The sequence below is a fragment of the Mus caroli genome, chromosome 9 (assembly GCF_900094665.2).
Source record: "Mus caroli chromosome 9, CAROLI_EIJ_v1.1, whole genome shotgun sequence".
NCBI lineage: Eukaryota > Metazoa > Chordata > Mammalia > Rodentia > Muridae > Mus > Mus caroli.
In genome coordinates, this window is record NC_034578.1 from 34,229,920 (window position 1) to 34,245,074 (window position 15,155).

Sequence of the window (15,155 nt, forward strand, 5' to 3'; positions counted from 1 at the left end):
AAAAAAAAAAAAAAAAGAAAAGAAAAACCCAGAACAAGGAATGAGCTATCATTTTGTGGAGTTGTTTGCTACTAGTGTCCCATAAAATCCCCAATATTGCAGGCTATTGCCACTCCTCTTGTTTATCCCCAAACTTGATGATTAGTCCTTTTGTAGGAGACACCATATAATCAAGTCATAACATTGAGAAAGTAAGTTTGTATCTACCTAGTAGCCATTGTCTAGAGTGTTTAAAGAAAAACATGTCTAGCCTTACATACATTTTGTTCTTGCATTTTTACTCTTTGTTAATTTCATTCATAAAAACAATGGACTAAATTATATCCATCTGCATATAATTCCACAGTCCAAACAATCAGTTCATACTATGGAGATCTGAAAAGAAGTTATGATAATTCTACTTGTGTTATATAAACTTATCATAAGCACTCATGCCCCCAGCAGCTTTGAAGGTTAGTGAGAAACTAATTCTTTCATGGTAGCTTTTTCTCAATGATTCTGAGTGATTTAAGGAGATAGAAATGTATCAGTTTTTGGAAGTTGGTCTTGTCTTATGTAATGTTGGGAGAGTAATCTGATATTGTTCAAATTTATAATACTAGAAGTCTATCATTTTATCAAAAGAGAAATGTAATGATCAGTTTTACTCAGATGTGAATTCTGAAAGCTACATTAATGGCTGACCTGGAAGGATCTATCCATTGGTACAATGTTGTCATAAATGTTATAGGAGTAACCAACATTTGGATTGAATTTCAGGCTTACTCCACAGACAAAATTCACGCCTACCACACGTATTATTGACAACTGCTGATGCTAGATAGACAGATTAACAGGTCATAGGGAAGTATCTATGGTTGTTACCTGCTATGATTATAGTATTAAATTGATTCCTAATGCCTTTCTATTATACTGATAGACTAGTGCATCTCTCAGCCTCTTTTGATGACCTCTCAGATTTTTCTTTTAGCAATAAATTGAGATTAACACAGATAGCTATAGCTAGTTTGCAGGGAGAAAATAAAAGATGGTGAGTGCTCAGTCCTAAAAAGGAACTTCACAGCACACCGTTTCACCGAAATCTCAGGAATCACTCAGGAAGTAGAACTGGAAAAATTGTAAGAGCTACAGCTGATACAAGACTACAATTAAAAAAAAATGTTTTTCAAGGCATTCTCAAGGAACACACAGTGGTAACAACTGTAGGCATAAAACCTGAGTAAAATGAAGCCTGATAGACCTCCAAAAGGGATAGCAGATATGGCCATCAATTTTACCTGTATCTGAGTAACTATTGGCAGTTGTTGAATACTTTGAGAAACCCCATACATTTCAAGGATGAATCCCTTACGTAGGCTACCCACTCTCAAGCAGATGACCCTCATACCCCCCTCCACAGTTAATAGACACAATGTGTAAAATAATTGACAAGAACAAATGAATTGGGGAGGCAATAGTGACAGTAGCACAGGAGAGAAATTGAAAGGGAAGACATTAGGGATGAACTTTATCAAAATACATTGAATAATTGTATAAAACTATGAAACAAAACAAAATTGTCTACCTCTAATGAGCAAAAGTCATTATGACTGAACTAATTTGCAAGTATCATAGCAACAAAGCCTGATCTCTTGGGAAAATACTTGGGGAACATAAGCCCTTTTATTTTTAATCAGGTCCCCGAGATTACAATTCATAAACCCTCTTGGGTCATTACCAGGTGGCTCTTATGACATCAGTAGATGTTATTTACCAATCATTTATCATAAAGACAGAATTATAGGAATAAGCACTACCTGAAATCATGATCCAGAACTCATGGTTCCTCAGAATCCCAAAGAATGAGGGCTCTGGATTTTCCAGTCCAAAATTGATTTCCCCTTCTCCAAGGAGACAAACCAGATAACAACAGATTTTTTTTCTGTAATATTCACTTTTATAGCTCATCCATGCTATTTGAACTTGCCCTTTTATGACAGCACAGAAGAGTCAGTAAAGTCACTTGTCTGGTCTCGAACTACAAAGGTAAGTATTAGATTGGATGGGTGCATGATTTTATTTCCCCTAACTGTAAACGAGTAACACAGTGAGCCTTGGATGAGCCTTGTTTCCTTTCTTTTGAAATTATTACTGAGACTAAAGTGGGAGATGGATGGTCAAAGTAGAAGTAGAACTGAGATGCTGCAGAGGCAATAATGGTCATTTCATCCATGAATATTATTCCCAAGAAATGACTTCAATATATTTACGGTTATTTCTTTATCCTAACTCTCAAAGAAAGTAGTAAACAAAAGCTGAGAATTATGAGTTGAATTTATCTTTCTATTTTGACTCTTAGACTCATATTAATGTGGTTGATTGATGGGTGAAGGGATTTTTACTTTAATGTTGCAATTTTTATTGTTCTTTCAGATATGAACTAGGGAAATGGCTTTAAGAAATGCCTCTTCAGTGAAAGAATTTATCTTGCTGGGCTTGACACAGCAGCCAGGGCTCCAGCTGCCCCTGTTCTTCCTGTTCTTGGGAATCTATGTGGTCTCCATGTTGGGGAACCTGGGTTTGATTGTTCTGATTGTGTTGAATCCTCACCTGCACAACCCCATGTACTATTTTCTTTTTAACCTTGCCTTCACAGATCTCTGCTACTCCTCTGTCATAACCCCCAGAATGTTGGTGGGTTTTGTGAAGCAGAACATCATCTCTCATGCTGAGTGCTTGACTCAGCTTTTTTTCTTTGCCTTCTTTGTTATTGATGAATGCTACATTTTGACAGCAATGGCCTATGACAGATATGCTGCCATTTGTAAGCCCCTGCTTTACCAGGTCATTATGTCTCATCAGGTCTGCCTATTGATGACTATGGGTGTGTATGCGATAGGCTTTGCAGGTGCCTTGTCCCACATAGTTTGCATGCTGAGACTCACCTTCTGTGATGGTAACATCATTAATCACTATGTTTGTGATGTACTTCCTCTCCTTAAACTCTCCTGCACAAGTACCTCCATCAATGAGATGGTAGTTTTTATTGTTGTTGGTGTCAATGTGATAGTGCCCAGCCTGACTCTCTTTGTTTCTTATACCTTAATTCTTTCCAACATCCTCAGCATCCATTCTGCAGAAGGTAGGTCAAAAGCCTTCAGTACCTGTGGCTCCCATGTGATTGCTGTTTCTCTTTTCTTTTGAGCTGCAGCCTTCATGTACCTTAAGCCTTCTAGTGCATCTGTGGATAAAGATAAAATATCTACCATCTTTTATACCATTTTGGGTCCAATGCTGAATCCTTTCATCTATAGTATAAGGAATAAGGATGTCCATCTTGCACTGAGAAAAACATTGATGAAACTGAGGTTTGCCTAAGTAGAATCTAAATTTTTTATGGAACCAAAATCTTATGGCCTGTGAGGTTCACATTTTAAGAGGATTGTTTGGAGTAGTAAGTAATTGGCTTAGGATTTGCTTGCATTTAGGAGTTTCTGGATTTGACCCACATTTTCTTTTTAAGATAACAATGACAGGATCTACATAACAAATATTTTTAAACACTAACGTAAGAAGTGTGTAGAATCAAAGTTATTTAACATTTGCAAAATTAAACCCATTATGGAGGAAACTTCAGAAGCAAAGACAGTGAAAGATCATTAATGGATCATCCTTTTAGTGTATACAAAAGATGTTCTCTGTAACTTTTCAAAACATTCATATCATTTTCAGCATTGAAAACTGGACAAACATGTTTGTATAGTGAATTACCAGTACAGTAGCCTTGGAAATTACCAGATTTCTCCTTGGAAATAATACTCATTTAAGTACAATAGACTTGATGATATACTCAGAAATGGCAAATATTGATTTATTTATTTAACTATACATGTTTTTTTTTATTATTTTGTCATGTGTGTTTGGAGACATTATAACCCTACTGTCTTTCATGGAAGGCAAGTGTCCTGTCACTGAGGTACATCACAATCACCACTGTAACTAGGTACATTTACAGTTTTCATGTGGTTCGATCAGAGACAGGGTCTCATTATACCAGTTAGTAACTTCTGGTATGAATTGAAGGAAATTTCATTATATGGGTACATTCCTTTGTTTCTCAAAAGACAAAAAGGAGAAAAGAAGTAAACAGAGGAAATTAATACCTTTTTTTTTTTTCATTGTCTTAAAGCTGTTTGGTAAAGAGGAGTTGATGAATTTGTTTTGATTCCAGTCCTCTGAAACATCAATTTACAATACTTAAGATAAAGGAACCTATAGTAGCTTTCCCCTTCATTGACCTAAGTGTAGATATGTCTATATAAGGACTTACTATGTCTCCATGGGAAAAAATTTGACTAGGCAACTTTACTATGTGATAGACTTTTATGTTTTAAGTATATCTTAGTGTGATCAAGAGATCTATGTAACAAAATTGCCTCTAGCCTGAAAGCCCCAATGGTTCTAGGACAGACAGAACATTAGAGGTCATTATTGTATAATTTTAAAGAAACTGCTGTTCATCACAATAATGGTCACAATGAGAACCATTGCTTCTGCGTGTGTAACCAAAGGTTGCCTGCTCAAGAAAACCAGGAAAACTGACTGCCATAAATTTTCTAAATGCTATGATTCCACTTAAACATGGTTGCACTTAGGCAAAAATACATATGTATGTAAAAATAATGTAGTCTCCTGATTTTAGGATGCATGTCTGCACATATATTAAATGTAACCTTATGTTTTAAAATGCCTTTAGAAAACCCCTGTCTTTTGTTCCTTCGTGCTACATCATTGAAATCTTGACTTCCAGGAACACCCTGGCCAAGCACTACCTAAATAAAAACTGTTTATTTGTCAGACTGGTAAACATCCCAGGCCTATAACATTTTGATGTCCCAAATGAGATATGGGTGTACAGCTGAAGCTGCCAATTTTTGTGATGCACCTTGGGGACCTGCAGTCTTCCACTTTGGTGACCGAGATAAATTAGAGTCCCAGTGCTTGGAGAAACAAACCATAAAAGTAGTACCTAACAGCCTTCAGCTGTGTAGTTAAGAATCCTGTCTGTAACCTACATTTAGATGAACTGGGGAAAAACTGGATGTGGACTTAATTTTCAAGTTAGAGATTCAGACTGAATACTGCTCACCCTCATTGTTTGGTTCCCAGAGGGATACTGACATGGGGTCTGAGACATTTGGGCGTTCTGTACTTGAGGGAACCACAGAAAATCTGACAAGAAACTTGGCTGTTGTGTATATGGATGAAGGTGGCCACCAAATATTTATTTTTGTATGGTATCTTCTGACCTCATGAACTTTCTTTTTAAGCTCCTGTTTGATGGACATGTGTTTTCTTGCATACTCATGAACCTGATGTAGTGTTGAGTGGATTGCATGTTATCTTCCTTACTGTTCTTGAGATAATTAAAGCAATGTGTGAAAATCTTCTATTGCAGTGATTCAGGTGTATTTTAGATAAGGATAATACTAAAATGTTATTTTATGCTGTCCTACTTTATGGAAATGCTAGCGCAGGGGCACCATCTCCACCTAGTCCCAACCATGATTGTTTAAAAGATTCATCCAAAATTCTGTCCTGTGTCAGATGTGTCACTTGACTTTGTGACAAGGAGAAAAAAAACACAATAGCACTGCAGAAGACACTGTGTGATTGAAAATAGCTAAGAGATAGATTAATCCCAAATGAGGATTATTGCTAATTCTTTTATCTATCTATCTATCTATCTATCTATCTATCTATCTATCTATCTATCTATCTATCTAATTTAAATCAGTAAGACTTACTACTTTTTAAGATCATTGGGTATGATTAAAATTTTATAAAATCTGTTAGGAAAAGTTAACAGAAAGTTATAACAAAAGTGTTGATAATTGAAAATTTATACATAGGTAATAATCATTTACTACAAAACTATATATGTAACTTGGATTCAACCCTTTTTTGTTGTTGTTAAATAGATGATTTAAAATAACAACTGTGTAACCTCACTGCCGTCTTGATTACAGTGACTATGTGGTATAAACTAACTAAGATGGGAATAATAGTTCTCTAAGGTATTTTACACTGGGATGAACATTTGTTTGATAAATATTGTTCTATAAATAAAAATAATAGATGAGGAACAAAATCATAAAAACTGAATTTATGGAAGACAGAGTTTAAAAACAATGCATTTAAAACAAGATATTAAAACTTCACCGACATATATTCATATACATGGAGTAGAAATAAAAATGTAAGCTTTCCAGGTAGAAGAATAGATAATTCTTGCTTTTACCTTTGCAATGTTCTTTACAATATATAATACAAGAGCAACAAGTAAAATTTGAGAAATCACATTAAAGTAGCAATGATAATCAAAGGTGTAAACTAAAGACTAATAATTTTATTCCTCAAACTTGGCAATATAAATGAGGTTTCATTTACTATGTTCAGTAACTTTTTGCTCTATTTAAACAAGGCTATATAACAGGTCTTCCGGGTGTTAGATTTTTCTCAGAATAGTGTCATGGATTAAACAAACATTTTTGTCCTTGAATATCCTTAAAATTCACTGAATCTGAGATCTTCACTGGTTTGATATATGTATATCAATATGAGATTCTTCCAATAACATTACTTATTCTATTTATTACTTTAAATACAGGGCTATGGCCAGATGCATACTCAAGTTAATAGAATATACTTGCTTACAACACAGAGCACTAGACCTAAGGGATGCCCTTAAATATGGTAAAGAGAGAAAATACTGGTAGAAGAAAAACCAAGTAGGAAACAAAATGAGAGAAACTATCTTATTGAAGAAATAAGCCCATGTAACCTCCTAGTTTCTGGCTGATTATCTCTGGCCAGTTTTTTTGTTTGTTTGATTTTGTTTTGTTTTGTTGGATTTGTTGTTGTTGTTTTTTGTTTTGTTTTTGTTTTTTTGTTTTTTGATACTGCTCTGACAGTTATCAAAAGGGTCTGACTTCTCTAGTTTTTTTTTTTTTTAACTGAAATTAGCTGGCTTTAGTGTGTGTGTGTGTGTGGGGGGGGGTATTGGGTTATGTGGCCTTGCCACTCATAGGCAGTGAGGGAGCTTGGGTATGGGTATAATGCCCTATTATTCCTTGCCTCTTGCCACCTCAGCTTGGGAGATCTGGCCTGAAAGTCTTAGGATCAGGAGAGCTAGCACTGCCACTCAATCGATAAAGCACTTGAGAAAGTGAGGCATGGACTTCACCTGCACAAGATAGTTGAGCTGATAGTGAAGACACAGTTGAAACAATCACAAAGATGTGAAAGCAGGAGGATTGGCTCAGTGCCCTGACAGCTATAGCAATTGTGAGAGTGGGTATCTTTCCTGTTCTGGGTAGAAAGTATAACTGGATCTGGATGCCTGGGTTCAGGCCAACAGGCTCCATGTCCATGAGAGCAGGGGAGCTGTCCTGGCTTTCTGCATATGGCAACACCAGGGAGCTAGTCAGAGCTGTGCTGGAGAGATCCTTCTAGTAGTGCTGTTGTTGGAGAGGCAGCAGGTTGACCAGCTCAGCTGCCATCCATGACCAGATCCACGACTTTGAGTTGGCCAACCTCAAAAGTGACACCATTTGTGAAGTGTTAGAACATGTGTAAGGGCTAGTCTTGCTGATCCAAAGCTGTAGAATATCCATGACAAAGAGCATCGACAGGATGACTTGGAGGAGGCCCAGTGAGGATCCAGTATTGATGATATGATTGAAGACAGAGTCATTGCAATAAACACTTGTAAATGAAGATGTATGGACAAAGGCAAATATTCTGGGGAACATTGTGACAGGACAAGACATTTCCATGCTTTGTTTTTTTGGGTGTGTGTGTGTGTGTGTGTGTGTGGTGGGGGTGAAATTAAAATGATAGAAGGTGGTTATGAAGGAGAATTGGGCTCATGTTACAATTATAAAAAAATCCATTACAATTAAAAAAAAGAGTATTTGTCTTAGAAAAAAGATGAACAGAATTTAATATCATGAGATAGACTCTGGACAGGGTTTTGAAAAGAATAAGATGGTGGTGATCTGTATAATTCTAGATAAAGGATAATAGAGGTTTGAGAAACAGATGAATGACCTAGAATGCAATTGGATAAAGCGAAGTTAGGAATGTGGAGAAGTATATGAGAAGCTAAAGAATTAAGGCCATATCTATGAGCACCAAAAAAAAAAAAAAAAAAAAACCTGAGATATTTGTATCTTATGATGTGGCAGGAAAATTGCCAAAGTATTTTGACAAGGGGCCTATATAGTGTTGCTCCTTACTTAAGGTCTATTCATGTTAAGAGACAATGACTTAAGAATGTATGTCTGACCTCTTTGTCTTTGCTGATTTTGTTAAACTCTAGCAATCTGTATAAACAGAATCATACAGGATACTCTTATATTCTGTGATGAGGTAGTATGAAAGGAACAAAAACTAAGTTTCCTAGTGTCTCTTTAGGCTGCATTGTAGAAACATGGCTGCTCTGGCAAGGATTCAAATCCAAAGAACATCTAGGCATGTGTGATCTGGCTGGAATGACATAACTTTTATCCCTCTGGCTGGAATGTAGACACACCCTTAATACAAACATTTTATCCAAAACAATGAAGTTAATCTTTATTTTTAGAAAGAAGCAGCCATGTTTGAAAATGATTTATAATTGAGAAGCAGACAAAGTGGTGAATTAGAGAATAATTTGACATAATGAGTCAGAGATAGGACATGCCAAACTCTCACAAAAACAGCAGATGAAAGAAAGGTGTGCTGAAGAAAGTAAAGCAGAGCAAAGATGATAGATGATAGATAAATAGATAGATAATAGACACATGATTAGAATTATAGATATAGATAGATTGACACATACATAGCTACATAGATATAATAGATAGATAGATAGATAGATAGATAGATAGATAGATAGATAGATAGATAGATAATAAATAGAGAGGGAGACAATGGCAGTTTTACTTTGATAGTTTTACAGAGATAGGTTACTGAGAGAATATGCTAAACACAGGAAGAAATAATGAGCCAGAGAATGAGAGTGAGACAGAAGATTAGAGCATATCAAGAAAGTTGGTATGAGTCTACCTAGATGAATTCAGGCAGAAGTCAAGAGAAGCTAGACTGAATAGGTGGCTTGGAAGATTATATTGTGTGGAGGCAAGAAGCTTCCAGGTTTAGGCTTAGGGATAGAGAAAGAAACAGAGAAAGAAATTTCTGTCCCCAGCCCAAGCTATGTATCCTCCTGTATTCACATAGCTTGGGTACAACACTCATCTCATCGCTTCAATTGATGATTGAATAAATAAAATAAGAATTTTTCCATTGCATTTATGTTTTGATGTTTTATTTTGGTAATAAAAGTGCTTTTATTCAATAACTGTGACTTCTAAGGCTCAAATATAAGAGAAAAACCACTGAAATTCTAATCTACTCACTTGTAGACAGTTAAAGATAAGAGCAAGTTAATTGTCATCTACCTTATAAATAATAAAATTATTTAATGTGATCGAAACAAGGCTTATTTATGATAAATACAATTCATTTTATTGGAGCAAGCTTCATTTCAGCTTCTACATATGTTTACAAGGTTATGTCTGAAGCAAGTGACTTAAAGCAAGCGAAGTTTATTTAACACCATAAATAATACATATATGACTCTCAAAACTCTTCAGAGATCTGCTGTATATGGCATATGAAACTGTTTAATTATAGAAGGTTTTGTGTGATAAACAAACATACTAGCTCCTAATGACATTCCTATAGTGTTTTAGAAAATAATTCTACCTGGATTGTGATGATAATAACTACTGGGAAAAAGTGTCTCTTGGTACATCAATACCTGCTATATTGTCTAAATGGTAGAGAACCAGGACAGTGCAGAATTGAATGCCCCCTTTGGCCTCACTAATGTAGGAGAGTCTCTCAAGTTTCTAATATACAGGAAAGTCTTTGGAATCTTTTGGGCCTGGTAGTATAAGGCTGATGCTGCCATGTGTGGCAGTTAAGAGTTAATGCTGTCCTGTGTGATCATTGAAGACTGGGGGTACTCTGCCTCCATGGAAATTACAAAGATTTCCAAGGGTGATCCCGGGAAATCATCCAGATTGCTGATAAATTTGTCATCTTAATTGAAACAGAGCCCATTTGGTTTATGCTTCTTTTCAAACTTATCCTTCTGACATCTATGATAGTGTTGATAGCTAACTGTAGCTTCGTCATTATAGTAACTGCTGTCTAATCAGTCCATTTTGTTTGCAAAATTTGACCTTGGTTTTTCTAGAGCAATTTGGTTTCCTGAAAAACTCACAAAACCATGTTTCAATGGCATTCCTTTATTTAGCACAACTTGCTACTACCATCAGTAGTCAAACACTGTGTCATAATAAAAAACTGGATTGAAAAAAAGAAAAGCTTCACCTTCATCAGATGTGCCTAACTAGAAATATACAGGATACCTTACCTATACGTATTGTTTTGGCTACCTCAGTCTTAGCAACATTCTGTCCCTGTGGAGCTCCACTGTCTGGCCACCTCTTCAACTGCACTCATTAGAGCTGATGAACAGGAAGCATATAAGATAGACTCCTGCCCACCCCTCACCAACCCATTATCTGTTCTGTTCCTAGAGCACACCCAACTGCTAGGAGACTTTTACTGCTTATTGAGTTACACCAGAGACCTATTGGTCAGGGACATTCAGGTTAGGCCCCCTTCTCCAATTACCTGCTACATCAGGAACATACAGGGACAGGGACAATCTGATGGCTAATGGCCAATATAAGAACACAAACAATAAAAACAAATATGGCAGCTCTAGAGCACAACTATTCTACGTCAGCAAGTTCTCAATATTCTAAAATAACTGAAACCCAGAGACCTTAAATTCAATCTCATAATGATGATAGATTCCTTTAAAGAGGAATGAAGAAATCCCTTAAAGATGTCCAAGAGAATACAATCAAACAGGTAGAAGCCTTTAAAGGGGAAATAAATCTCTTAAACAACACAGAAAAATGCCATTAAACAGGTGAAGGAAACAGATAAAACAGTTTAAGATTTGAAAATGGAAATAGAAGCAATATAGGAAACATGAACCAAGGCAATACTGGAGACAGAAAACCTGGGAAAGAGAACAGTAACAACAAACACATGCATCATCAACAGAATATAAGAGATACAAGAAAGAGTCTCAGAGAGAAGATGGGATAGTAGAAATTGATATATCAGTTCCAGAAAATGTTAAAAATAAAAAATTATGACCACCCCCCAAAAGGTTCAGAAATCTGGCACTATGGAAAGAACAAACCTAATAGTAGTTGGAATAGAAGAAGATGAATGTGCAAGCTCTAAAGACCAGAAAATATTTTTAACAAAATAATCGAAGAAAAATTCCATAACCTAAAGAAAGAGATGCCAATAAATATATGAGAAGTTTGCAGAACATTGATTAGATTGGACCAGAAAAGAAAATTCTCCCACCCCATAATAATCAAAACACAATATCTAATAAACAAAGATATTAAATGAGGTAAAGGAAAAACGCTGAGTGAAATCCAAAGGCAGACTTACCAGAATTACACTAGAGTTCTTATCAGAAATTCTATTAGGTAGAAGCAACAAGTTAGACTATTATATCCAGAAAAACTCTCAATCATAAATGTTGGAGAAAACAAGATATTTCAAGATAAAACAAAATTTAAACAATATCTATAGACAAACCCAGCCTTGCAGAAATACTAGGAGGTAAACTTCAACCCAAGGATGTTAACTACATCAAGAAACCACAAGAAATAAGTAACTCCATGCCAACAGAAACACAAATAAACAGCACACACAGGCACACACACACACACACACACACACACACACACACACACACACACACACCACCACCACCACCACCACCACAACCACCAACATCAAAATCGCAGTAATTTACAGTCTTTAGTCATTAATATGTCTCAAAAGCAGTGGAGTCAACTTCCCAATTAAAAGACATAAACTAATAGAATGGTCTCAGAAACAGGACCCACCATTCTGTTGAGTAATAGGAACACAATCTCACAATAAAGATAGATATTATCTCAGAGTAAGGAGCTGGACAAAAGTTTTCCTAGTGAATGGACTCAAGAAACAGGCGGGAGTAGTCATGTTAATATCTAATAAAATAGACTTTAAACAAAAATTAATCAAATGAGATGGAGAAGGACATCATACTCATTACAGAAAAAAACTCAACAAGATGATATCAAGATTCTGAACAATATGCACCAAATACAAAGACAACCACACTAGTTAAGGAAACATAACTGAGGCTTAAAGCACACATCAATACTCAAATGTTAATAGTCACTACCCCTTCTTTATACAAATGATAAATGATATAACAAAGAAATTAGTGAAAACATCTTTTAGAATAGCCACAAAGATTATAAAATAACTTTGTGTAAGTCTAACCAAGTAAGTGAAAGACCTGTATGAGAAGAATTTCAAGTCTCTGAAGAAAAAAAAAATTGAGGAAGATATCACAGGGTGGAATGATCTCCTACGATCATGGATTAATTGGATTAACATATTATAAATGAAATGGCCATTTTACCAAAAGCATTTTGGTAAAGCAAAAGGAGATTCAATGCAATTCTCTTTATAATTTCACCAGGAATTCTCAACTCTAATGGGGGAGCAAGCAAACAAATAAACCCCCCGAAACAATCAAAACAACCAACTCAGGATAGCTAAAACAATCCTGTACAATAAAATATCTTTTAGAGGTAACACCATCCCTGATTTCGAGCTATATTTTAGAGCAATAGTAATAAAACCTGCATGGTATTTGCATAAAAATGAAGAGGTTGATGAAGGGAGTAGGATCAGAGACCCAGAAATAAACCCACACAGGTATGGATACTTGACATTTGATAAAGATGTCTAAACCATATCCTGGAAGAAAAGACAACATCTTCAACTAATAGTGCTTGTCTTATTGGATATCTCTTCTTGTTTTTGGGAATCTACATGGTCTCTGTGATGGGGAACTTGGGCTTGATTGTTCTGATTGTTTTGCATCCTCACCTGCACACCCCCATGTACTACTTTCTCTTCAACCTTTCCTTCATAGATCTCTGCTACTCCTCTGTCATAATCCTCAAAATGTTAGTGGGTTTTTTTTTGAAGCAGAACATCATCTCTCATGCTGAGTGCTTGATTCAACTCTTTTTCTTTGCCTTCTTTGTTATTGATGAATGTTACATTTTGACAGCAATGGCTTATGACAGATATGCTGCCATTTGTAAGCCCCTGCTTTACCAGGTCACTATGTCTCATCAGGTCTGCCTATTGATGACTTTGGGTGTGTATTTGATGGGCTTTGCTGGTGCCTTGTCCCACATAGTTTGCATGCTGAGACTCACCTTCTGTGATCGCAACATCATCAATAACTACGTATGTGATGTACATCCTCTCCTTAAACTCTCCTGCACAAGTACCGCCATTAATGAGCTGGTACTTTTCATTGTTGTTGGTGTCAATATAACAGTGCCCAGCCTGACTCTCTTTGTTTCTTATACCTTAATTCTTTCCAACATCCTCAGCATCCATTCTGCAGAAGGTAGGTCAAAAGCCTTCAGTACCTGTGGCTCCCATGTGATTGCTGTTTCTCTTTTCTTTGGAGCTGCAGCCGTCATGTATCTTAAGCCTTCTAGTGCATCTGTGGATGAAGATAAAGTATCTACTCTCTTTTATACCATTCTGGGTCCAATGCTGAATCCTTTCATCTACAGTATAAGGAATAAAGATGTGCACAATGCACTGAAAAAAACTTTGAAGAAAAAGATATTCACCTAAATCGAATGTTTAATTGCTAAAGAAATAAATCTTAGGACATACGATGTTTATACCTAGGAGAAGGCTGCAGAAGGAACTCATTGTCAGACATTTGCTTATATTCACGGGGCCCTAGATTTGCTCTACAGTCTTAAAACATATTAATTGCTAAAACAACAGAAATAACATAAAAACAAGAATAAAAAACTTGAGGTGGGAATCTAGAATTAAAATTATTTAACAGAATGCAAATTTAAGTCTATTACTGAGCAAAGTAATTTTCAGAAGTAATGACCGTGAAGGGAAACTAATCCATCATTCTTTTATGGTAAAGAGAGGAGTTTATTCTGTAATTTTCCAAAATTATATGTAATTTTGTTTTTCAGTATCAAAAACACAATAGTAACTTTGGGCAGCTTTCTACTAGTATAGTACATTCTAGCCTCAGTAATCATGAGGATTTAAGCATAAAGTACTGGATGGTATTGTGCTCTGTAATGGAAAGATCAAGAGTTTTTAAACGTTTTTTTCTACTTTTGCAGTTTATGTGGGAGTTCATTTTTAGGCTTTCTTGCATGCTAGATAAGTGCTCTACCACTGAGCCACATTTTAAGCACCAGTATGGAAAGTTTGTTTTGAGTCCATCTAAAAATCATAGAGTGTTGTGCACTGAAATGCTTATTTCAGTAGTCTTAAGGACAGTATCTTATTTATACTGTTAAAAGCCCTCTGAGAATATTTTTAGGCAAGTTGATTTTGAAAAGTTCCTTTGTTTCTCCAATGCCTAAAGGACAGATGGGAAACTCTTTTTCCAATCTGAACTTTTTTTTATAGTTTTAAAGATAAAGAGAAATTGATGACTCTGTTATGATTCTAGTACTCTCAGACTGAAAATAAAACAATTTAGTTAACTGATGGGAAAGGAAACCTTTATTAGATATTTTGCTCATGAAGTTGAGGGTGGGTATGTGAATCTATGTACATGCTATGTCTCTATTTGGAACAATTTTATTAAGCAAGTTTCCTAGTTATTGGTAGAGGAAATTTGTCTTTTACTTACTTAATCAATCATATAATATCCTTAGCACTCTGTTCTTTCCATTTGATAATTTCACTTTCATTCTGACTCAGAGTTCTGCATACAGTGATGCTGTTTATTAAAGTAGGAAACATAGCCAGAGAATGTATCCTGTTTGGGACATCAAGATTTTTGTTTGTTCAAACAATATTATAGTCAGACAGTGTCTTAGTCAGGGTTTCTATTCCTGCACAAACATCATGACCAAGAAGCAAGTTGGGGAGGAAAGGGTTTATTCGGCTTACACTTC

General features: G+C 35.7%; 1 protein-coding gene and 1 pseudogene across 1 annotated transcript; both read left to right on the forward strand.

Annotated features, from left to right (window-relative positions):
- Positions 1-2,424: 2,424 nt before the first annotated feature.
- Positions 2,425-3,357, forward strand: LOC110302235 (annotated as a pseudogene).
- Positions 3,358-5,160: 1,803 nt separating this feature from the next.
- On the forward strand, positions 5,161-13,848 carry LOC110301530 (olfactory receptor 145-like). The gene is made up of 3 exons (XM_021172034.1): positions 5,161-5,248; positions 12,078-12,164; positions 12,998-13,848. Exons 1-3 carry the CDS (start codon positions 5,161-5,163, stop codon positions 13,846-13,848), a joined length of 1,026 nt encoding a protein of 341 aa, XP_021027693.1.
- Positions 13,849-15,155: the final 1,307 nt, after the last annotated feature.